This window comes from Rhinatrema bivittatum, chromosome 1, assembly GCF_901001135.1.
Source record: "Rhinatrema bivittatum chromosome 1, aRhiBiv1.1, whole genome shotgun sequence".
NCBI classification, from domain to species: domain Eukaryota; kingdom Metazoa; phylum Chordata; class Amphibia; order Gymnophiona; family Rhinatrematidae; genus Rhinatrema; species Rhinatrema bivittatum.
In genome coordinates, this window is record NC_042615.1 from 430119979 (window position 1) to 430146666 (window position 26688).

At 46.5% G+C, this 26688-nt stretch overlaps 1 protein-coding gene across 1 annotated transcript in view; it reads right to left on the reverse strand.

Annotated features, from left to right (window-relative positions):
• Window positions 1–18088, reverse strand: part of LOC115092865 (beta-1,4-galactosyltransferase 1-like) — a 222746-nt gene extending 204658 nt beyond the window's left edge. The window contains exon 1 of the mRNA XM_029604243.1: window positions 17615–18088. Coding sequence (XP_029460103.1) covers window positions 17615–17840 — 226 coding nt within the window. The 5' untranslated portion in view covers window positions 17841–18088. The remainder of the gene's footprint in view (window positions 1–17614) is intronic.
• Between the last annotated feature and the right edge of the window lie 8600 nt (window positions 18089–26688).

The window sequence follows — 26688 nt, forward strand, 5'->3', positions numbered from 1 at the left end:
TATCGACCTTCCTCAAATATATATATTTCAAATAATATACTTAAATATATAAATAAATAAATATATATATATAAAAATAAATAAATATACTTCAAATATATATATATATATATATATATATCCATTCCTCTATATATATATCCATTCCTCTATACTGACCTTCCTCAAAAGATATCAAGTTGGTTAACAGTATGACAAATACATCTCAGTACATCAAATACATCTCAGTTAAATCACAATAAAATAGACCTAAAAATATACATACATTAAAATAATATAAAACAAAACATAAAATTAATTCCTAGCATAATTCTCCGTGCTTCTGTGAATTATTTCTTCAACTAATTCTATCATTAATACATCAGAATTTCAGCAAATTTCCTTGGCTATAAGGAATCTACCCTAACCTTCCTGACCACCATATTATAAAATTTATCCTCTTACTAATAAAACTGTAGACTCAAACAATAAAATTTAATGTCTTAATGGGCTATGGAGTAATCAACTACTGGCTCCATTTATTTCATTAAACGCCTGCTCAAATAGCCAGGTCTTTATTAGTTTTTTAAACTTCTGAATGCTTGGTTCTGTTCAATTGTCAAGAGGTAGTGCATTCCAAATTTTTGGTCCAGCCAGGGAGAGGGTCCTCTCTCTGACTGAGCTCAAATGCGCTATTTTTGGTGAAGGAATCGTAAGCAATGTTTTCCCTGAAGATCTTAAATTACGGGCTGGAGTATGGATACGAAGAGATGCGTTTAACCATTCGGTATTACTGCCATATACTGTTTTATGTATTAATAATAGACATTTATATTGAATTCTTGACTGGATTGGTAGCCAATGAAGCTCTCTCAAAACAGGTGAAATATGGTCATATTTCCTCTTATTAGTTATTAAGCACGCTGCTGCATTTTGCAATAATTGTAGAGGGCGTAAAGTTGAATTTGGAACTCCCAGCAAAAGGGCATTGCAATAGTCCAACTTCGGTGAAATAAGTGCCTGTAACACTGTGCTGGAATCCCCTATATGTAGAAAAGGTCTCAGTTTTTTCAGAATTTTCAATTTATAGAAGCCATCTTTATTTATGGCTTTTATTGAGGCTTACATATTTAATTCAGCATCAAGAATAGGGCCTAGGTCTCTTGCTTCATACTTGATCTTATAGAATGGTAGAAGGGACTTAATTTCTGATTCTGTCTTCTCTGTTACTTTATTGCTCTTGTATAATATTTCTGTTTTACACAGTGAGAGCCTGTGCTTGAGCAAGACAGCATGTGGGATTGAGAGAGAGCCTGTGTGTGTGAGTCAGACAGCATGTGCAAGAGAGAGACTGTTTGTATGAATGATTGTATGAGAGAGAGCATGTGAGAGTGAGAGCCTGTGTGTGTGTGTATGAGAGAGAAAGCATGCGAGAATGAGAACCTGACTCTGTGTTTGAGGGAAGAAGATAGATGGAGAGAAAATAAATAGAAAAAAAGACAATAGAAAAGGAATTGGCAAAAAAATAAGGAGGGAAGGTGGAACAAAAAAGCCTGTGACCAACCGATTAGAAAATTAAGATCAGACAGCAAAGTAAAAAAAATAAATTACTTTTTACTGATTGACACATGTAATCTTTGGTAATGTGCAAAAGTAGCACTTTCTCTATGCGGATCTCACAATGTACGAGATCAGCATGGAGGAAGTGGAAACCCAGGGGGCCTGCACAGAGGAGGCAGCAGAATGGGCTTCAGTGCCAGTAGCAGCAATCAGCACCTCCCAATAGCCACGCAGCAGCATTGACAGTAGCAGCAGAGGAATGAGAGAGGCCCCCGAGGTTGCTGGCAAAAGAAAGAGAGGGGTCTCTGCCTTTAGTGTGTGCATGTGTATGAATGGGAGTCTGCCTGGGGGTGTATGTGTGTGAATGCATGGGTGCCTGCCTGAGGGAGTGTCTGTCTATGAGAATGAATGGGTATCTTCCTGGGGTTTGTATGTATGAAAATAGGTGCCTGCCTGTGTGTGGTGTATGTGTGTGAGAGAATGAAGTGATGCCTGCCTGGGGGTCTGTGTGTGTGAGACTGAATATGTGCATGCCTGGGTGATGGTGAGGGAGTGGTGTGAACATGAATGGGAGCCTGCCTGGGAGTCAGTGTGAGTGTGTGTGTGTGGGTGTGTGTGTGTGTGAGAGAGAGAATGACTAGGAGCTTGCCTGGCTGTGTGTGTTTGTGTGAGAATGATTGGGAGCTTGCCTGGGTGTGTGTGTTTGTGTGTATGTGAGGGAGCCAGTGAGAGTGAGAGCATGAGTGTGTATGAGAAAATCCAGGGGAGTAAGAGTTTGTGTGTGGGTGTGTGTTTGGAGGGGGAGAGAGTGTCTTAGAGCCTAAGAGAGTGTCAGTGTCTGTGAGAGCGAGAGGTATGTGACAGTGTATGTGTGAGAGAGAATGGACATGTGAGTATGTGTGAGAGAGAGAGGATAACCTCCTAATCCTCAACAATATCAGGGTGACTGGAAATCAAGAGCTCCCACATATGGACAGCAGGGGCTTTTTAAAATCCGTATTAGTTTTAATTATTGGGTGTTATTTGATATATGTGCTGTTTTGAAATATTTTATTGGTGTTTGGGAAATTGTAAAAAAAATGTATATGATTTTAATTAATAGAAATTCTATTTATCAGTAGTTTTAAAATATTCTTTTGTTAGTATGGTTTTACTATTATAACTGATGCTTTATGTTTCTTGATTTTATTTGTTTTATGAGGAATGGTGGTTCTGTTTTTCCATTGTTAATACACAGAGTCTGGCTTCTTGAGGTTTCCATTTCAGTTTTTGCCTAATTTGTGCTCTTTTATTTTGTATTCTGTATTTGGTGAGGGTCTTTCTCTGCTCTGTGTGTGTGACCATGATGAGAGATTCTGCTAGCATATAGTGTCTGTATAGGGATCTATAGTAATCGGGTTTGGTTTGTTTCCTCAGAGATTGGTGCATTGGTATTCTAGGACCCAGTGTAATATTTACCCTTGTTTTTCACAGGTAGGGTTATTGTTATTTAAGTCCTTGGTGTTATTACTATTATGTTACAATGGGATTGCAGTATAGATTTTTAGTGTCTTTTTTGCGGGGGTTTGTGTTAGTTCACAATGTGCCTGGCAGTGGAAGGTGTTTGTGCTGCTGTTACTGTGAGGTGACACCAGAATTTGAAAATATCTTTTAGTATGATGAGCTGTAAGGGGAAACATCCAAGCTCCATTGTTTGGGGGAATTTCAGTGGATGCACAGAGTTACAGAACTGGAGGTGCAGGATTTATATTGACATTCTGTCCCTTCCTATATATTCCAGACTTCACTCTCATAGCCATATAGAATTACTTGAATGAGGCTATCAAATAATTTTATAGTGTGAAACTGGCCAGCTTTTTAAAATTATGCAGAAGACCCTTTGGACTTTTTTATTAACACTTTTTTTTATAACCAATTTTAAAGCAGGATCCATGCTAAAGAGGTGGGTGTGATGAAGAAATGTCATTTTGGCTCCTCCCCCCCCCCCAATTCTTCTGTCTAGAGACACCACTGATTTTCTGTGACCTTAAGCATTAGTACAAGAAGGATTAAGGGGGCGATGCTGGAGAGGCACACAAATGCATTGACCCCCGGGTGCTGGAGACTCTTGGTGCACCACTGTGTACGAGCCACATGGGGCTGCAAGCGGTGGCAAAGAGGAGTGGAGATTTGGCGGGCCGCGAGCAGTGCCCAACCTGCTCATGACCCAGAAAACCACAGTCGGCGGGTGTGATCGAGAATGAGGTAGGAGTCGGAGTGAGAACGGGGGGTGGCAGCACAACCCGGAGGGGGGGGGGGGTAGCACAAGGGAGAAGGCTCGCCTAGGGCACCAAATCCCCTTGCACCGGCCCTGAGTAAGCCTTCATAGTGATGGTGCAACTCCATCTTTGCTCTCTGCTTCAATGGCAGGGGAAAAGGGGAATTAGATTCAGACAGCAACCAACAAGGACATTAAACTGTACAGTCTGTGATAACAAATAAGCATGGGGGTAACTTGCTTGATGTGGCTTAATCTATAAGCCTGATACTACACTTCTAATGCAACTCCATCATTGCTCTCTGCTTCAACGACAGGGAGTGAAGGAAAAATTGGACTCAAAAAATAACCAATAAGAGCACTGACCTTGGCGGTCTGAGTAACTGATAAGTATGGGAAACTGATAAGTACAAGGGCTTGCTGGGCAGACTGGATGGGCCATTAGGTCCTTTTCTGCCGTCATTTCTATGTTTCTATATACATCTAACTGTGAGTAAGAAATCATCTTTCATAAGAGAGGACACTCAATCAAAGTCTACACAAAACCTTGGGGGTGAGGGGGGAGGAGAGAAATTTGCTCTCTTTGCCATCTGGGAAGGATTTCCCACCCACTCAAGGTGCCTTAATCAAAGGATTTACAAATATATTTGCACAGCATTACCTTGGTTCCCCCCCCCCCCCAGTTCTCTTATTAGTTTCATTGTAAAGCCCCGTTGGTTACTTTTTGTTCCATGGAAACCGATGTGATGTTTTCTTAACGAATGTCGGTATACAAAAAACTTTAAACAAATAAATAAATAAATAAATAAATAAATAAATAAATAAATATATGGAAGAAATGTAGCAAATATGCTGCCATTGTAAATCAAATTTTAATAAAATTTGAACTCCTTTAGTCTTAGAAATTGAACTCCTGTATGTCTTTCAAGTGCAAATTAATGGCCCAAACATTATAGTAATTTTACAGGCAGAATAATTCATCCTAGGCCAGATTTTATAAAATTGCGCGAGCGCATACTTTTGTTCATGCATCAGGCGCGAACAAAAGTACGCTGGATTTTATAAGACACGCGCGTAGCCGCGCATGTCTTATAAAATCCAGGGTCGCCGCGCGCAAGGGGGTGCACATTTCTGCAACCTGCGCGCGCCGAGCCCGACGCGCATTGCCTGTTCCCTCCAAGGCCGCTCCGATGGCGCGCCATCACCCGACCTGGGGGCTGGTCCGGAGGCCTCGACCACGCCCCCGGGCCGGTACCACGCCCCGGACCCGCCCCAAACTGCCCCGGACACGCCCCCTCCCCGCCCCTTTTATGAAGTCCCGGGGCTCTGCGCGCGCCGGCAGCCTATGCAAAATAGGCGTGCCGGCACGCACAGGGCATTTAAAATCCAGCCCCCTGCTTTTAAGACCATTTTCCTCACCACAAACACTCATAGGGTCTGATTTTTAAAAAGCAATTTACCTGAGTAAAGCTGGGTTGTACTTGAGTAAATGCACTATTCTCAAGTAAGTGGGCTTTTGAAAATTGCTACAATATTGCCGTTTGAATTGTCCATAGGATTTACACAAGTAAGTGCACTTTACTAGAGTAAATGGCTTATGAAAATTGCAACATCATTACGTTTACACTTGTAACTCATTTTGAAAATTACCCCCATACCTAGCAATCTGGCTGTTTCCTGAGGCACAGCCATAATTTAGAGGTAAGCCCCTTAGTGCGCCCCTTCATGCGTCCAATTCGGGCCTACCCCATACCAGCCCTGACGGCAGCATCGCTCCTGTTTTTTCCTGCTCGGTCCCATCATAGAGAAGTGCTCCTTCTACCTACTCCACCATTCAACAGCACTGAGAGCAACACTCACCATCCGTGCCTAAAAGAAGGTCGAGTTCCAGAACAACCCACTTCTAACTGTATAAGTATAACCTCATTTTTCGTTTACCCTGCATTCTATACTTCGTATACTCTCTGTAGATTCCTCTCCTCCTACTTCCCCCCCCCCCTCCATACGCTGGGGCCCATCCTTCTTCCACCACACCCCACTCTTGTCTATCACCTAAAGTCACTCTCCTAACATTTCCCTTTTGCCCCTTATGCCTTGCCCCCTGAATCCCAGCCGCACCCTCTTTCTTAAGATAACCTGTACCTATCATGAACACATTCCCTATCCCTACCATTAAAAACCATATTAGGGCTCCCCTTGTTCCCCCCCTCAAAGCCCCACTGGTAAAACACAGAAACCTTCTTCCCATCATGGCCACTCCAGTTACACAACTAATTGAGTTCACTACATTCACAATCCTCCTAATTAATGCACAATCCATCACCAAAAACACTCCACTAATCCATGACATCCTCACAGATGATAAACCCGACATACTTGCCATCACAGAAACATGGCTAAAGGAAACCGACACTGCCCTTATCAACCAACTCCGTGTTCAGACATACGACATATTCTCTATTCCCAGACCTAAAAAAAAAAAGGAGGTGGCCTCCTTTTAGCTGCCAAAAAAGCCTTAAAAGTTGCGAACAAATCCATTACACCTCCACACAAACTAGAAATCAGCCTTTTCACCGCTCCTAATCTACAAATTTGCCTGGACTATGCACCACCAGGTCTCCTAGAAAAAACCCCATCCATCCTAATTGAATTCATCTCAAAACACATAAATATTCACTCCCAGCTATTATCCTTGGAGACTTCAACATCCATGTTGCTGCTATACCTAACACACCCTCCTGTGAGGCCATTTTATCTGCATTAAATGCACTAGGCTTCAAACAACTAATTTCCAACCCCACTCACAGAGCAGGACACACCCTGGACCTTATTTTCACCAACTCCTTAATTCAATCCAACTTACCCACATGCACCCATGGTCGGATCACTTCCGTATTGAAATCTCCTGCTCAATAAGCAGTCTCTCTACTCCAACACAGCACAAAAAAACCATTAAATTCAGACACAACTGCAAGCAGGAAGACCTAGTAGCAGCCCTTATACAAGATCTTAAGAAACTCGACCTAACAGACGCAGATACTGCCCTTCAATCATGGAATCTCCTTACTAATGCTATTGCTGATAACCTTTGCCCCATACAATCACGCCTGATCGACCCAGCTAGTAGAAAAAAGCAGCCTTGGTACTCCATCAAGTTAAAAGCCATGAAATCCAGCCTCATAAAACTGGAGAGGAAATGGCAAAAAAAAACCCACTTCAGCTCTTCTAGCCACCTTCAGAACTCACCTCTATGCTTACAGATCGGCCATCGACAAAGCAAAAAGGGACTTCTACACACATAGAATACACCACCTGCAATAGAATCCCAGGGCCCTTTACGAATTAGTAAACTCATTAACTAAGTCCAGCTCTCGCTCCACACATGTTACTGACGAACAGGGTAAATGTGATGACCTTGCCACATTCATGCAATATCATGTCACGTTTCCCATCTGCACAAGTCTCATCAGAATGCTGTCTGAGTAGCAATACTGCAAGGCTCCCTACACTTGATACCATTTCTACAATGGAAACTGAATCTATCTTTAAAAAAATGAGACCATTCAAACACCCATCAGACACCATACCAACTAAAACACTTCTCTCCATCCCTAGCATCATCGCCAATCCCATCGCAAATATCATCAACAGTTCCATCACGCTTGGCATCATCCCCCAGACTCTTAAACACGCCATTATCAAACCTATCTTGAAAAAACCCACACTAGACCCATCTGACCTCTCCAACTTTCGCCCCATTTCAAACCTGCCGTTTATTGCTAAAATCCTTGAAAAGGTAGTCAACCGGCAACTGACTGATTACCTTGACCAACATAACATTCTATCACATTCGCAATACGGCTTCCGAAGACACCATAGCACAGAGACCCTACTAATTGCATTGTCCAATTACATTCTCAAAAGCCTGGACAAAGGCATTTCATACATCCTGATCCTCCTGGACATCTCAGCTGCCTTTGACACTGTCAATCATAAAATTCTGTGCCAACGCCTCTCAGCCATTGGCATTACTGGCACCGTCCTACAATGGTTTCAATCCTACCTGCAAGACAGACAATACAATGTACAAATAGGCAACTGCACCTCCAAAACCATCCCCCTGCCACAAGGTGTTCCCCAAGGCTCCTCCCTTTCCTCCACCCTGTTCAATATCTACCTCCTCCCCCTCTGCAACCTCCTATCTAATCTTGGCCTCCCGCACTTCATTTATGCTGATGTGCAAATTCTTATTCCTGTAAAAGATACGCTCCAAAAAGCTACTGAAACCTGGAACTCCACATTATCGGTTATTAGCACACTCCTGACAAGCAACTTTCTGGCACTCAACCCGGCCAAAACAGAGCTATTGTACATCAATCCCCAAGGTATCTTCCCTCCCCTACAGCCTGGCTGCAACCCCCACTCCACCACGGCCTACAACCAACAGGTACGCAGTCTGGGCATTACTATCGATAACCAGATTTCTTTCAAAAAACACATCAACAACACACTTAAGCCCTGTTATTTCAAACTCCACTCGCTCAAAAAATTTAAACCCCTACTTCACCTCAGTGACTTTCGCACCATCTTACAATCATTTATTCTATCCAAAATTGACTACTGCAATGCCTTGCTACTAGGTTTACCCAAAAGTACCCTACTGCCTCTACAATTACTTCAAAATGCCGCTGCATGCATCCTCACTAACACACACAAAAGCGACCACATCACCCCTGTTCTAAAAAACCTACACTGGTTACCTGTCGCTGAAAGAATAACATATAAGACCCTCACCCTCATCCACAAATCTCTCCACAACCAAAACATGCACTGGTTCACCGAGCACCTCACCTTTCACAATTCAAACAGACCAATAAGGCATCAACACAAAGCTACCCTTAGAACCCCCTCACCTAAGCAATCTAAACTAGGATCCACTAAAGCTCGGGCTATTTCCCTAGCCGGACCAGTCTTATGGAACAAACTCCCCTCCTCCCTGCGGCAGGAACCTTGCCCAAAAAGATTTAAGCAGAACCTGAAAACCTGCCTATTTAGACAAGCATTCTCATAATAGCCCTCCCTCCCCCCTAGTCCTCCCATCTTCTTACTCTGCCGGTATTCATTTATTCAATTAGCTATGCAATTAACCAACCGTCCTGTAAATAATTAAACAACCTACCTGTAAATAACTATCCCTGTGACTACTTGTACCTGTAAATAGCTTTTACCCCTTAACACCTTTGAAGGTTCCCCCCTTGTATCTTAGGTTACATTACTCGCCGTTTATTAATTTTATGCATTGTTCCTTGTTCTCTGTAAAGCTCGGTTAGCTAATGTTTTTGTTCTATGTGAACCAATGAGATGTTCCCAACGTTCGTCGGTACATAAAAGTTTCTAAATAAATAAATAAATAAGCGATTCTAACAGAGATGCCAAGTGAAAGTTTCTAAAAGTGGGAAGTAAAACTGACAGACCCAATGAACTATTATTGAACATAAGAAATTGTCATGCTGGGTCAGACCAAGGGTCCATTAAATCCAGCATCCTGTTTCCAACAGAGGCCAAACCAGGTCACAAGAACCTGGCAATTACCCAAACACTAAGAAGATCCCATGCTACTGATGCCAGTAATAGCAGTGGCTATTCCCTAAGTCAACTTGATTAATAGCAGTTAATGGACCTCACCTCCAAGAACCTATCCAAACCTTTTTTGAACCCAGCTACACTAACTACACTAACCACATTCTTATGTTCTTATCCTCCGGCAACAAATTCCAGAGCTTAATTGTGCATTGAATGAAAAATAATTTTCTCCAATTAGTCTTAAATGTGCTACTTGCTAACTTCATGGAATGCACCCTAGTCTTTCTATTATCTGAAAGCATAAATAACCAATTCACATCTACCCATTCTAGACCTCTCATGATTTTAAACACCTCTATCATATCCCCCTCAGCCGTCTCTTCTCCAAGCTGAACAGCCCTAACCTCTTCAGCCTTTCCTCATAGGGGAGCTGTTCCATCTCCTTTATCATTTTGGTTGCCCTTCTCTGTACCTTCTCCATCGCAACTCTATAAGAACATAAGAAAATGCCATAATGGGTCAGACCAAGGGTCCATCAAGCCCAGCATCCTGTTTCCAAAGTGGCCAATCCAGGCCACAAGATCCTGGCAAGTACCCAAAAACTAAGTCTATTCCATGTTACCATTGCTAAGGGCAGTGGCTATTCTCTAAGTGAACATAATAGCAGGTAATGGACTTCTCCTCCAAGAACTTATCCAATCCTTTTTAAACACAGCTATACTAATTGCACTAACCACATCCTCTGGCAACAAATTCCAGAGTTTAATTGTGCGTTGAGTAAAAAAGAACTTTTTTAAGATATGGCGACCCGAATTGTACACAGTATTCAAGGTGTGGTCTCATCATGGAGCGATACAGAGGCATTATGTCATTTTCCGTTTTATTAACCATTCCCTTCCTAATAATTCCTAACATTCTGTTTGCTCTTTTGATTGCTGCAGCACACTGAGCCGACGATTTTAAAGTATTATCCACTATGATGCCTAGATCTTTTTAACCATCAGCATACCTCACATCATCATCAGCATAGGCATTGATTGGATTTACTGCTTTATTTATAGCAATGTATCTTGTGTAACTCCTGGGCTGATAGTTTCAGAGTGCCAGGATCCACTCCTCAAACACAGTCGTACATGTCAGAGTCTTCCCTTGATATTATCTACCTGAGTGTCCAAGAGTCCCTGATCAGGGAGAAGATTAATCTTCTAGGCTCTATGCATTACTTTAAGTCAAATCCCAATTTAAAGTTCTTTGTACACTGTACTGATGATCTTGTAATTGTAACTACGGCAGCAGTAATCATGCTGGACACTGTTATGGTTTCCAGCATAACTTTTGCTGTTGAATTCCGTGGATGATGAACACATTCTTCACAGCTTCAGTGATTCCCAGAACATGATTTATTTATTTAACATTTTTATATACCGAAATTCATGTAGCAAAGTTACATATCAATTCGGTTTACATTAGAACATTAAACAGGCATGACCGAATGCAATTACATCGAATAGGAGAATAAACTTGGATCAAGTAAACTGGGGATTAAATAACAAAGAATACAATAAAGAATGAGTGAGGTTCTAGAGAGGACCTGGCTAAATATAAAGTAGTCATGGTACAAGGTGCACATATTTGGAAAGCTTGAGCGGAATTATTGTTATGGATAGAAAGCTTGTTCGAATAGCCAAGTTTTGAGTCTCTTTTTAAAGGCGATAGGGCAAGGTTCTTTCCGGAGCGTTTATGATGTACAAGTTCAAAGGTTTTATTTTAATAAATTACCAACCCCTGATTCTATTTCCACTTCCTTTGATTTTCATGGAAAGCCACTTGTTAAATTCAGGTTTTCTCCTGTCCAATCAGGTGGTGGGGTTACCTCCCTTTTAAGTTTTAAGGAATATCTCTTTAGTAATTTTAATTTTGGGCCATGACAAAGTACCAACTTTCCTACTTACCCTGTAGTTCTCCTCTCCTTTCAACCATATTTATTTTTTGGAGCACAACTCGAGTCTGGAGAGTGGTTTGTTTGTATGGAGTGTTCTCAGCCTGGTACTGGCCCTGCAGGTTATCCTGTGTTGCGGCCTCGACCGCCTCTCCCATGTTCGGGGTCGGGTCCGCTTACCTTCATCTCGGTCCGCGGAGGACCGCGCCGGGCCTCCGGTCCAGTAGGCCGCCAGACCACTGCCTCGCCATGTGGAGAACGCCGTCCAGGCCGCCCGAAGCTCCGCCCGTCTCGTTTGCCTCACGCGCGCAAGGAAGGCCCTTATGTGCGCCCAACACCCGGAAGTTCGGGACGGCCCCTTCTGCTGACGTCACGCCCCGGACCGCATTTAACCGGCATTCAGTCCCCTACTAAACACCTTGCAACGAGGTTCTCTGAGTACTAGTTGCCTTCCGTTCCTGTACCTGCTTTAGTGACGTTCTTCTTTGACTGTGTTACAGTTTTGGCTGCAGTGCAACCGCCTCACCACCAGGGGTCCCTCTAGTGCTGGCTTTCCGGACAGGCCCAGTCCATCTTATCTGTCCACTCTGTGCTCTGGGTGTGTCCTTATAACCCTGCCTGACAGTTGCCTCGGTGCTTCGGCATCGAGCTCACCTGGGCTCCCTGCTCTAGCCTTGCGCGGCCTTCGGGCCTCCTTCCTCGTTGTTCTCACCTGGCCTACGGGCCTTCTGACCTGCCCTGCTCTGCTTATGGTGTGTGGCCTACGGGCCTTCTGTGTGTGTGTGGAGCCTACGGGCCTTCTGACCTGCCTTGCCCCGCTTATGGTGTGTGGCCTACGGGCCTTCTGTGTGTGTGTGGCCTACGGGCCTTCTGACCTGCCTTGCCCCGCTTATGGTGTGTGGCCTACGGGCCTTCTGTGTGTGTGTGGCCTACGGGCCTTCTGACCTGCCTTGCCCTGCTTACTGTGCCCTGACCCAGCCTGAACTTAGACTCTGCTCATTGCCGCCTGCCCTGACCCAGCCTGAACTTAGACTCTGCTCATTGCCGCCTGCCCTGACCCAGCCTGAACTTAGACTCTGCTCCTTGCCGCCTGCTCTGACCCAGCCTGAACTAGACACTGCTTATTGCTGCCTGCCTTGACCCAGCCTGGAACCAGACACTGTTTCTAGCTTCCTGTCTCTCTCCACCTGGAGCCACCCTGCTGGGTGGTGTTCACGCCTCCTGACCGGAGCCCAAGCGTAACAGTATGCCGAAGCCATCAAATTTCCAGGGGAAGAGATGGTCTGTGTCCTGCCGGTGAGTCAACTTTTTCACTAATTCAAGATGCCTCCTTCTTTAAAGTTTTATACCTGCAATTCCTGTCAAACTTTGAATTATCCAAGCTATCAGAACTGTCTAGCCTGTGAACTTGTTGGTCAGGAACACTGGTCATGCAATAATTGCAACAAGAAAAATGTCTCTGTCTATCAGGAATGTTTGAACTGTCTGGCTCCTAAACCAGGGTGGTGGAAATGCTCCTGTCTTCCGTGTTTGTTACCACCAGGCAAACCCTGCCCCCGGTGTTCTGCTCTAGGACCAGCTGTGCCATTAAAAAAAGCTATCAGCTCTCCTAACCGGTATTCTGTTTCTGGCTCAACTAAAACAGACATTTTTGCTGGCAGTTTGTGGATAGAAAAACCCAGGACTTACCTGGCCAAGAAGGCTTCTGTGACACCAGTGCTAGAGCCTCAGGAACAGGTTTCTCTCAAACGGAGAGAGTTGATTAACTCTAGCAGGGCTCTGCTGCCCACAGCTGCTGTTGAGACACTAACGAGCACATTCCCTAGATGTCCTAGAACTGCCTGTGCCTTCTCTAAACTGCTCCTCCAGAAACAAAATAAGGAGCCTCAGAGTGTGGCTCGAGGTATCAAGCCCACAGCAGTGCTACTTGAGTCTTCTATGTGCACTGCTTCAAACCTTGCTGCTCTGCCATCTGAGCCTGTTTCATCACCCCAGGGGGGGGCCAAGCCTGCTGCATCACCCCAGGGGGGGGCCAAGCCTGCTGCATCGCCCGGAGAGGTGTTCCAGCCTGCTGTTTCATCCCGAGAAGGGCCCGAACCTGCTGCACTACCCCGAGAAGAGCCTGCTAAACCGGTCCTGCTGCCACCCCCGGAGGGGCTCAAACCGGTACCACTAACAGACTTTCTAACTCAGCCATCTGAGCCTGTTGAATGGCTCCAGCTGTTGTTGCCCTCGGAGGGGCCAGATCTCATCTTTGAGTACCCCCTGCTAAGATGGGACCCAGGAGGAGGGGGAGGCCTTGAGGAGGGGGTACTGTTACAGTTTTGGCTGCAGTGCAACCGCCTCACCACCAGGGGTCCCTCTAGTGCTGGCTTTCCGGACAGGCCCAGTCCATCTTATCTGTCCACTCTGTGCTCTGGGTGTGTCCTTATAACCCTGCCTGACAGTTGCCTCGGTGCTTCGGCATCGAGCTCACCTGGGCTCCCTGCTCTAGCCTTGCGCGGCCTTCGGGCCTTTCCTTGCCTTGCGTGGCCTTCGGGCCTCCTTCCTCGTTGTTCTCACCTGGCCTACGGGCCTTCTGACCTGCCCTGCTCTGCTTATGGTGTGTGGCCTACGGGCCTTCTGTCTGTGTGTGTGGAGCCTACGGGCCTTCTGACCTGCCTTGCCCCGCTTATGGTGTGTGGCCTACGGGCCTTCTGTGTGTGTGTGGCCTACGGGCCTTCTGACCTGCCTTGCCCCGCTTATGGTGTGTGGCCTACGGGCCTTCTGTGTGTGTGTGGCCTACGGGCCTTCTGACCTGCCTTGCCCTGCTTACTGTGCCCTGACCCAGCCTGAACTTAGACTCTGCTCCTTGGCGCCTGCTCTGACCCAGCCTGAACTAGACACTGCTTATTGCTGCCTGCCTTGACCCAGCCTGGAACCAGACACTGTTTCTAGCTTCCTGTCTCTCTCCACCTGGAGCCACCCTGCTGGGTGGTGTTCACGCCTCCTGACCGGAGCCCAAGCGTAACAGACTGCCTTGACTCCGGTCTGCTTCAGTACACTGCCTGCCTGTCTGCCACCTGCCTCGACTCCGGTTTGCTTCAGTACACTGCCTGCCTGTCTGCCGCCTGCCTCGACCCCGGTCTGCTTCAGTACACTGCCTGCCTGTCTGCCGCCTGCCTCGACCCCGGTCTGCTTCAGTACACTGCCTGCCTGCCGCCTGCCTCGACTCCGGTCTACTTCAGTACACTGCCTGCCTGTCTGCCGCCTGCCTCGACCCCGGTCTGCCCCGTACTCTGCCTGCTTGCTCGCTGCCTGCTTCGATCCCGGTTTGCTTCAGCACCGCGCCTGTCTGCCTGCTGCCGGCCCAGACCCTGCCTTGCTTCAGAACTCTGTCCATTTGACGGTCTGCCCTGACCTTTGCCCTCGGAGCGTTGGCCCTGCCTCGGATCGCTCCTGGACTCTGTTACTCTTTTTCTGCCTTGACCCGATCCGGGGTCTGCTCTCTTCTGGCTACCTGACTGACCCCCTCTGTCCAGCCTCCGGCCTTCTCCTGCACAGCCTAAGCCCCAAGGGCCTGGGTCCCTACGGGCTCCTCCCGGGGGGGTTCCGGGTGAAGTTCTACCAGGCATCTGATTCCGCCTCCCGGCCTGCCATACTCTCACCCCTGGCAGCCCGGCCCAAGGGTCCACTGACTACTACAGTCCTTGAACTATAACAATCCTGTGCCCACGTCACAGCCCCAAAGGCTTAATTCCCTACCTTGGGTTAGTAATTAAATGCTCTCCAAGGCTGGGAAGGTGACCCTAGGTGTACAGGGGTTTACACATGGTCGGGTCAACTCATACTTCTACAATACAATGTGGCTCTGGTTTATATAGGATGGAAAAATCACTATTAAAGCCTCCAAAATACTGCATACCAGGAAAATGTGATAAATCCAAATATAAAACAATTTCCCTGGGAAATTTTAAGATGTAATAAATCTTAAGAATCATTATAGGACCATAATCACAAAGCAAACTAATTATAGTGAAATAGGACTGCACACAGAAAATCAGCCAGACTTGCTATTTTTTATACATATTTTTGTAATCCAATGCACTTAAAATGAAAGAATAACACAATCCAAACCAGACTGTGAAACATCAAACATTCAAACCCCAAAGGACCAAAAAAGGTGGCTTCCTCCTGGAAAATATAGCTCAGTCTCATACTAAAGAAAAACACTGAGCTTAACTCTCTTGATGACACCCCTTTGCATTGTGAATATGATTCTCCATATATACAACAATTCTTGGGATTTATTACATCTTAAAACTTCCTGGGGAAATTGTTTTGTTTTTGGATTTATATAGGACAGCAGAGCTATCCTTTTCTACTTCATTAACTCTGTTTTCCCTCTGTTTATGTGGAACCATATACTCCTAGTAGATAATCTTTAGGCTCTCTATACATGTGTTTTGGTCAAAGCAGTGGAGAATAACCAGGTGCGGTAAACACTGCAGACACAATGTGGAAGCCACCAAGGAAATGAGACACAAAGGGGGACAAGAGAAACAGGAGAAAAAAGAAAAACAGGAGAAAAATGGCACAAAACCCTGCAAGACACCATGATGCAAGTTGTGCCATCTCTCACTGGGCGCTACAGCTACCCACGTAGAAAAGACATTCAGAATAAAAGGTTCACATTCATGCTTCATTAATGTTGTGCACACAATGCAATGCAAAAAGTGTGAAAAAGAAGCCAAAAATGAAGGATAAGAAATCTCCATAGGTATAACACTAAACACTGCAGAGAAAAACAATTATAACTCAGTAGGTGAACATTTCTCAAAGAAATAAATAAGCCATTTATTGACATATCTATATCTACATAATCCATAGGCATATTTTCTCCACTCTGCAATATCAACTACTGGCACAGATTGAAAAACATAAAAGCAGTTTATTCATTACTACTTTTTAAAAAAAGTTAATAAGACCCCCAAACTTGATTGATTTGTTAGGCCTTCATTATTTAGGTGAAGACAATTCCAGTTGAACAAATACTCTGAGCCTTCTCATCTCTCAGGCTGTGACTATTGTTCTGTCTACTTCCAACAACCATACTTACAGAAGTCCATTAACGGCTATTAATCAATTATACTTAGGGAATAGCCAATGCTATTAATTGCATCAGTAGCATGGGATCTTCTTAGTGTTTGGGTAATTGCCAGGTTCTTGTGGCCTGGTTTGGCCTCTGTTGGAAACAAGATGCTGGGCTTGATGGACCCTTGGTCTGACCCAGCAGGGCAATTTCTTATGTTCTTATGAAAGATCACTTCCTTAATAACCTTCCAATCAGGGTACATACAGGAACTTTAGGAGTACACAAGGGAAAACATTTTAAATTAAGATGATCAAACACTGAAACAAACACAAAAGGAAAGTGACTCTCTCATCCTGTAAACTGTTACTGTTTCATTACCTCTATCAACCCCCTCCCTTCCCCTTCACTGAGCTGCTACTTTTTAATGACTTTTCTTAATATTTGTTTAAGTACCTATTTGTGTTTTGTTCTTCTTGTGAAGGGGTTTAAACAGCTAGGCAAGGACCCGCCTGTTCCACATGTTTCAGTTAGAAAGTTCAGGACAAACCATGGGGTGGTAGTGGTACAGAACCTAAGGGACAATATACTTTTGGCCAGAAGTTAAATTCAGGGAAAGTATCTGGTTCCCCTCCTTAAACATCTTCCTCTATACCCAAGAATGCTCCCAGCCAACACACAGGCACAGCCTTGCAAAGCTGCCAGCATGAGAGTGTAATCTGCACTCGGGTCTGAACGAGCAACTCTCATGTTCATTGAGTTCACAAGAAGCAGCAACTTTACAGCTCCCACCCCAAACAAACATAAAAAGGACAAGAAAGCTGCACATAGGGGAAAAAAAAAACACAAAAAACAATGTGAGCTCACTTTCAAGAACTATAAAACATGGGAGGGGGGAGGGGGAGAGGTTAGAACATATAGAGAGCAGGAAAGAAGTTTACTGCATACAAAGCTCCACTAAAGTGCATGAATTTTGCACTACAGAACAAAAAGCTTCTTTTAAAAAAAAAACAAAACAAAAAGACAGACGGTCCTTCCAAATGAAGGACAACTGTTCAAATTGAGTAAATCAAACAAAGAAAAAAGAAAAAAAGCCAAGCTCTGAAGAGAAGGGAGCAGAAGTAAAAGCCCATGCACGGCATAGCACCCGCCTGCGTGGTGAAAGGTGGCTTTAATGTGGCTCGGGATGGGGTTGGGGTTTGAGGAGGGCACAGCAGGCTCTTACCCAGCAGCGGGGAGGTCTCCGGGCACACATGCGGCTCGGCCGCCGGGGTAGTGCTGGCGTTTTTCCAGTCGTGCTGGCTCTGCTGATTTTCGGTGAAGTACTGGAAGATGTCCAGGTCTCTGCCGGCCAGGTAGTACACCATGGTCACAACAAGGTGCAGGGCACAGAAGATCACCAACAGCCGGCAGGCTTTCTGCAGTGAGGCGCCTGGCAATGGCTCCATCATCTTCTGCCTCCCACCCTGGTCTGAACCTCAACTTCTGCCTGCAATAGTACTTTAAAAAGAGATAAATATCCGAGAAAGTGACCAGCGTGAGAACCCCGAGTCAGAGAACATGAGTAACACAGTCAAAAGAAACGAGGAATAAAAGCTTGAGCAAAAGTCTTCAGCTCAACTCCCAGTGGGTGGTTTCAGGGTTGGTCCTTTCTTCTTCTTTTACAACAGTTCTCAGTAGCAGCCAACACTTCAGGAAGTTCTCCGTAGCAGCCAACTTCAGGAAGCAAAACTTCAAGCTCAGTCATCACCATAAATTCATAATCACCCATAAAAAAAGCATTGCGGATGAGCAACAGCACAGCAAGTTGAAGATTAAAGGGTGATGGCATCTGACATTTGCGCTTCAAGATTTATTTACAAGAGAACAAAAAAATGGAAAAGGCAGAATATAAGAGATGCAGATTCAGTACTGAAGCCTCTCTGTACTGAAAGTTCTGCTAAACGAAATCAGAGGGAAGGATGTTTCTGTTGTATTTTTGGATATGAGCTCTGCGATTAACACTATAGATTACCATCTTCTTTCAGATGCCCCCAAGGACATACGCAGCCTAGGTATGCTACCTAACTGGTTTAGTTCATGTCTTAGCAAAATAATCTTCCAAGTCAATTGGAATTCCACAATCTCAATGCATGTCATTTGTTGTTTTTTTTATCATTTTTTTATTTATGCATTTAACAATAAATTCAAGAAAACAATCTTGAAATAGCAAAGAAAAAGAAGAAAGAAAATATGCATATCAAAATATACAAACAAAAACAAAAGGAATAATTCTTCCTTCCTTAGTCCACAATAAGGGATCCAAATACATATATTAAGGAAAAACCCCTAAGAGAGAATAAAGGCAAAAAAAAAAAACCAACTGAAGAGCAATAAATATACAGCGGGTATAATAAGCAAATAAATTGTTATGGTTGCCGGCCGCGGCAAGCCGCGACCGGGGCCAGCCACTCACCAGCGCATTGGGCCGACCCGCCGACGTTGAAGGCTCGGCGTCGGCGGGTTCTTCCTACAGCAGTGCCTGCTGCCTGACCGTCATGGCCGCGGCGTCCTCCTACGCGCGTCTAGCTCCGTCCCCGCTGGGTTCCCCTAGGGCCATGCACGTGGCAGTAGCTAGGATTTAAAGGAGCCACTACAGGAAATGGGTTGGGCTCCTCCGTGTAAGCTCCATCTTCGGGGGACTATTTAAGGCAAGGTCTGCACCTCAGACCTTGCCTTGGCTTCTTGGCTCCTGTGGTTTGTTGTTCCTGAGTTCCGTTCCTATCCCTCTGGTTGACCTCCCGTGCCTGATTCTCAGACTGGCTGCTGTTCTTCCTGGTATCTGATTTCTGGACTGGCTGCTGACTTCGTTTGGTATTGACCCTTGGACTGGCTGCAGAATATCCTTTGGTTCTTGATCCCTGGACTGGCAGCGGAGTATCCTTTGGTTCTTGATCCCTGGACTGGCTGCGGAATATCCTTTGGTTCTTAACCCCTGGACTCTTCTCGACAACCTGTGTGCGTGAGCCAGAGCGGTATCAACCTGCTGGAGGTGTCAGCTATCTGAACCATACAACCTGCTGGAGGCGCCAGCTATCTGGACCACACGACCGGCAGGAGGCGCCTGCATCCAGATTTCCCTCTGCAACCTCACGAGATCTTCCAAGTTGGCCTCGCCTTCCGGCGGTAGGGACTTGAAGTACTACATCGGACCAAGGGTCCACCGCCCGAGTCATAACAGTAAGACAAGGCCATGGACCTGGCAGAGGCCTCCGCACTAAGAGCAATTCCTGGCTTGGCACAGAAGATAATAGAGCAACAGAGTATGTTAGAATCTATGGCAGCCTCCATGGAGCAACTCAATGCTCGGCTGGACGCAGTAGTCGCTACGCACTCTGGCACTCCGACCTCAACCCCTCTGCCTGTACCAGTTCCACCAGCAACACAAGGCTACAGTTGGCCAGTTCTTCCATTACCAGCTCCACCCCGATACGCCGGGGATCCTCGGTTATGTTTGGGATTTCTAGACCAGTGCAGTATGCATTTCTGTCTGCAAATGCCTCTGTTTCTGGACGATATAACCAAGACCACCTATATTTTATCCTTACTAGAAAGCAAAGCTCTGGCCTGGGCTTCTCCGCTGTGGCAGCGCTCTGACCCGGTATTGCAAGACTTTCCACGATTTCTGGAATTATTTCGGACAGTTTTTGAGGAACCCGGGAAACAAGCAGCCGCCGGTTCCGACCTCCTTCACCTCCGTCAAGGAGGGCGATCCCTCACGGATTACAATATTGAGTTCCGAACCCTAGCTACAGAACTTCATTGGGAGGAACGCATCCTGCGAAAAATATACCTGGAGGGACTATCTGCCAGGATCAAGGATGAGCTGGCCGCTCGGGAACCTCTGTCCTCCTTAAATTCCCTCATTGAACTAGCAACCAGAATTGATCGACAGCTACAAGAAAGGGCTCGCGAGGCCCTAGGATCGAGGAAACGCCCGGCTATTTCCTATGTTCCACCTTCCACCTCCACGACCCTTTGAGAGTCTTCTACCACAAAGGGATGGTAGAGGAACCCATGCAATTAGGCCAAGGTCCTTTATCACCTGAAGAACGTCAGAGATGCCGCAAGGCAGGCCTTTGTCTATACTGTGGAGGGTCCGGCCATCGTATAGCCGTCTGCCCTATCCGTCCGGGAAACTACAATGCCTAGGATCCATGGGGGGAGTCACCCTAGGCCTCACATCACCAGCTCCCCCACTCACCTTACCAGTTACCCTCAACATTGAAGGACATGAATTTACAACTTTGGCTTTAGTAGACTCCGGTGCAGGTGGAGACTTCATATTACAAGAAATAGTGGATCAACTCCAGATTCCTACTCGTCTCTGTTCAAAGCCATTGATCATTAGGGATGTGAATCGTGTGCCCGATCGTTAAAACGATCGGGTTCGGCTGGGGGAGGGGGGGAAATCTGATCATTAGAGATGTGAATTGGGATCGGTTCCGATTCCAATTCACATCACTAATTTTTTTTAGTGAGGCCCGCACCGATTAAAAAAACCCACCCTGACCCTTTAAAATTACCCTCTTAGCCTCCCCCACTCTCCAGACCGCCCCCCAAAAAAACATTTTACACATACCTGGTGGTCCAGGGGGGCCACAGGGAGCGATCTTCCATTCCCAGGCCATCGGCTGTGCTAAAAAAAAATGGCGCAGATGGCCCTTTGCCCTTACCATGTGACAGGGCAAAGGTAGCGCCGGCGCCATTTTGAATATTGGCAATACGGCCTGAGTGCAGGAGATCGCTTCCGGACCCCCGCTGGACCCCCAGGGACTTTGCCAGCTTGGGGGGGGGGCCTCCTGACCCCCACAAGACTTGCCAAAAGTCCAGCAGGGGTCCGGGAGCGACCTCCTGCACTCGGGCCATATTGCCAATATTCAAAATGGCGCCGGCGCTACCTTTGCCCTCACTATGTCATAGGGGCCGACGGTCGCTCCCGAGTGCAGGAGGTCACTCCCAGACCCCCGCTGGACTTTTGGCAAGTCTTGTGGGGGTCAGGAGGCCCCCCCAAGCTGGCCAAAAGTTCCTGGGCGTCCAGCGGGGGTCCGGGAGCGATCTCCTGCACTCAGGCCATATTACCAATATTCAAAATGGTGTCGGCACTACCTTTGCCCTGTCACATGGTAAGGGCAAAGGGCCATCAGCGCCATTTTTTTTTTAGCACAGTCGATGGACTGGGAACGGGAGATCGCTCCCCGCGGCCCCCCTGGACCACCAGGTATGTGTAAAAAGTTTTCGGGGGGGGGGGGGGGTAATTTTAAAGGGTTGGGTGGGGTTTTTTTTTTTCATCAGGCCATCGGCGCCATTTATATTAGTGGCAGCCAAAATGGAGCCGATGGCCCAAGAGCGGGAGATCGCGCCAGGACCCCCCCACTGGATCACCAGGTAATTTAAAACATTTTGGGGGGGGTTCAGGAGGGTGGGGGGTTCAGGAGGATGGGGGATTTAAAAAATATCTGACGATTTTTTTAAATCGTCAAAAAACGATTCACATCCCTATTGATCATCTCTTCTATTCACGGCGAACCTTTACCAGGAAGAATAACTCACCACACGGAACCTCTGGATTGCCAAATTGCACCCAACCACACCGAACAAATCACCTTTTACGTCCTCAGGAAAGCCATTCACCCGGTGGTTCTTGGCATTCCCTGGTTGGAATGCCACAATCCACAATTTGATTGGACTTCTTTAAGACTTACTCACTGGGGACCAGAAAGCCATGAGACTTGCTTAAAGGGAACGACTCCCGCTCCTAGTTTCGTCTGCACCTCAGTCTTGAAGAATTTACCCTTTCAGTACAAACAATTTGCGGATGTATTCTCCAAGGAGGCTGCAGATACATTGCCCCTGCATCGAGATTTTGACTGCACTATTAAGTTGATTCCGGGATCCACACCACCTCGAGGGAGAGTCTACCCCTTATCTGCCACAGAGACTCGGGCAATGTCCAAATACATCCAGGACAATCTACAGAAAGGGTTTATTCGACAATCCACCTCTTCCACGGGGGCTGGATTTTTCTTTGTCGGGAAAAAAGATGGGACATTACGCCCTTGTATTGATTTCCGTGGACTCAATGCTATTACCATCAAGGACCGATATCCCCTGCCTCTTATTGCGGAATTGTTTGATCACCTGCAAGGAGCCCGAGTATTCTCCAAACTGGACCTACGAGGAGCTTATAACTTGGTCCGGATTCGGGAGGGGGATGAGTGGAAGACGGCTTTTAACACCAGAGCTGGACATTATGAATACCTTGTTATGCCATTCGGGTTAACTAACGCTCCTGCTGTTTTTCAACACTTTATTAATGAGATTTTTAGAGACTTATTATATATCTGTGTGGTGGTTTATCTTGATGATATTTTGATTTTTTCCAAGGATTTACAGATGCATCGCCAACACGTTATGCAAGTTTTTTCAACATTTAAGAGAACATCGATTATATGCCAAGCTAGAGAAATGCATTTTTGAAACAGAATCCTTACCTTTTCTGGGATATATTATCTCTAAGCAAGGTTTCCAAATGGACCCGACCAAAGTGAAATGCATACAAGAATGGCCTCAACCTAACGGACTATGTGCACTCCAACGGTTTCTTGGATTCGCTAATTACTATCGTCATTTCATCAAGAATTTTTCCAAATTGGCTGCGCCACTTACTGCACTTACACGAAAAAGAGCTAATATCAAAACCTGGTCTGTAGAAGTGGTAGAAGCACTCCAAGCTCTCAAAGACTCCTTCCTACAACAACCCTGCCTTCGCCACCCTGATCCTAGATGCCCATTTACGGTAGAGGTTGACGCTTCCACTGAGAGAGTTGGAGCGGTTCTGAGCCAGAATGACATAGCAGGAACGTCTCATCCGTGCTCCTATTTTTCGAAGAAATTTTCATATGCGGAACGCAACTATTCCATTGGCGACAAAGAATTGTTAGCCATTAAACTTGCCTTTGAGGAATGGCGACATTGGTTAGAGGGGGCTCAATACCGTATTACAGTTTTTACAGACCATAAAAACCTAATATACCTACAGCAAGCTCAATGCCTGAATCCACGTCAGGCCCGTTGGGCACTATTCTTTATTTATTTATTTATAAAACTTTTAATATACCGACATTCATAGGGCATATCATGCCGGTTTACAAATAACTGAAGCAGGTAGAAAATACAATGAACAAGGGTGGGGGAGAAGGGGAGCAGGCAAGAAAAAGGTGAGAGGTGGGCAGGGGAAGAGCAGCAAGAAAGAATAGGGCAGAAGGAGAGAGAGGAACAATCAACTTGATAAATATAATAAAAGGAACATAGTTCGATAGTTAGATATTTCGATTTTGAACTAAGATATCGACCAGCAAGCAAGAATGTCAAAGCCGATGCATTGTCTCGATCTTTTGTCAATGAAGACGTGGAGGAGCCTATACAGCAGAGCTTTCCAAAGAGTGTGTCGTGACACTTTAGTGTGTCGCCTGCAGTGTGCCGGTGTGTCACCCAAGCCCGGTGCACGTGACAAACCGGCAAGTGGGAGCCAATGCGGCCGCCGGTGGACCTCATCCCACTGGCGGCTGAGTAGTTAAGCATCACTGTGCTGTGTGCCGGAGACACACAGCAGGAAGATCGGCAGGGCCGTGGTGGAGCTCACGTCCCGAAGAAAAAGGTCACGTCTAAACGTGCAGGTGCTCCTCCTCCTTCCTGCCCACGCGGCCCCAGAAGAAAAATGTTGCCAGAGCCGCACGGGCAGGAAAGAGGAGGAGCATCAGCCACGTGCAGAAGAGGAGCAGCATTGTTGCAGCGGGCTGAGAAGAAGAGGAGGCCCGGTAGCAGGGTCCCCACCGCGGATCGACCCGAGAAGATCAGGGCCACTGCAGAGCCCACTACCTGAGACCCAATCAGGGTCAGCCGGGCAGACCTTTAAATCTTGCGCTCAGAAGCGCCATCTTCCTCTTCCTCCACGCTGCCGCTCCCGATCGCGACCGGAGACCTGCGCGACCGGCGCCAAAGCCCCGCCGGGGGAAGGTAAGGTCAGTGCCCAGCCCTCCACACCCGGGAGACCCCAGCGCCAGCCGCGCTCCAAAAGCGCCGAAAAACCTGCAAAAAAACAGGCGCATAACCGCGCCGAGGCCCGCCCACACCACTACCTGAGACCCAATCAGGGTCAGCCAGGCAGACCTTTAAATCTTGCGCTCAGAAGCGCCATCTTCCTCTTCCTCCACGCTGCCGCTCCCGATCGCGACCGGAGACCTGCGCGACTGGCGCCAAAGCCCCGCCGGGGGAAGGTAAGGTCAGTGCCCAGCCCTCCACACCCGGGAGACCCCAGCGCCAGCCGCGCTCCAAAAGCGCCGAAAAACCTGCAAAAAAACAGGCGCATAACCGCGCCGAGGCCCGCCCACACCACTACCTGAGACCCAATCAGTGTCAGCCAGACAGACATATAAGCCACACTTTACCAGGCGCCGCGCGCCGTGCGTCGCGTGCCGAAGGAGCGCGACAAAGGGGCCCGCCCTTTGTCGCGCTCCTTCGTGCAGCCCCTGAGGACTGAGGACTGGTCAAACGCTATCTCATTGCAATGCATCACCCTCACCTACTACCTCACCTCCCTCACCTTAAGGAAAACAACCGCTTCACCCTCACCGGCCTATATCCAATTGCCGGCCACAGCAATTTCAGAATGGCTCCATCTTTCCCAATCCCAATCCTCCCACACTGTCCACCTTCCAAAGGACATTCAACTCGTCAGGCCCATCACCACAACCTCAAAACACTATCTCCAATTATGATCACCCCCTTCACCCAACTGCTAGGCCTCACACTATTTTCGTTAACATTATTCAATGCGCAATCCCTAACAAAGAAATCAGAAATACTAAACGACTATCTCATCGATGAGAAGCCGGATATATGCGCAATTACTGAGACCTGGCTCAAACCCTCAGACACTGCAATAATTAATCAACTACCCACAGAGTTATACCACTTCTTCTCCATCCCACGCCAGGGAAGAAAAAAAGGAGGAGGAATCCTCCTAGCTACTAAAAAAGACCTCAGATTCACTCAGCACTCCACCAATACAAACTCTAAACTCGAAATTGGCTTCTTCTCTTCAGACAAACTCCAAATTTTACTTGTCTACGCCCCTCCAGGTGTCCTGGAAACAGACGCCTCTCCTCTGGTCGAACTAACCACCTCCCTTATCAATCTGGACGCCCCAGCTATAATCTTAGGAGACTTCAATCTCCACGTCGACAACTCTATACTATCACCCAACTGCGAAGCCTTACTCACAGCATACTCCGCCTTAGGTTTCACTCAACTAGTCAACAAACCCACGCACAAAGCTGGCCACACGCTTGACCTCATATTCGTCAATTCAACAATCAAACCTGTCCAGCACCCCACGTGCACGAAGGTCCCTTGGTCAGATCACTCCCTCATAACATCTACTTTCTCAATAAAAGATACCTGTCCACTTCGCATACCCTCCCCCTGCTTCACTTACAGGAAAACATGCTCCATGGAAGATCTTAGCAATCACTTATCACCACATCTCACTCAAGTAGACTTCACCAACCCGAACTCAGCTCTACGATCTTGGAACAACATCACGGAATCCATTGCCAACAAGCTATGCCCCCTAACAAAAAAACCGCACCCAAATTCATCCAAAAGACAACCGTGGTTTACCCCAGAGCTAAAAAAGCTTAAACTACTGCTAAGACAAAACGAGGCTAAATGGCGCAAAAACCCATGCACCATCACTCTACCTATAAATCAACTCTTCACCAATATAAATCCAATACATTAAGATCCAAGAGGAACTATTACGCATCCAAGATCCACCACCTAGTCTTCGACGCTAAAGCCCTCTTTAGCTACGTTTCTAACCTCACACAAACAAGCCCTCCAGAAATCGCTCTCACCCAAGCTAAATCTAAAGCAGAAGAACTAGCAATATTTTTCAACAACAAAATCAGCAAACTTCTAACTCAGCTTCCCCCTAACACCGTTTCTACATCAACCTCACCTCAGACCGCCGTCAACAATACCCGCTTAGCTGAACTGGAACTCACCTCATCCATCGAGATCCATGATATTCTACGGAAAATGAAACCATCCTCTCACCCATCGGATCACATCCCCTCGAAACTGCTTCTATCAATTCCTGACGCCATCTCCAAATCCCTATCAGACATCATAAACTGCTCAATAACGCAAGGATCTTACCCAGATGACCTCAAACTGGCATCGCTCAAACCACTA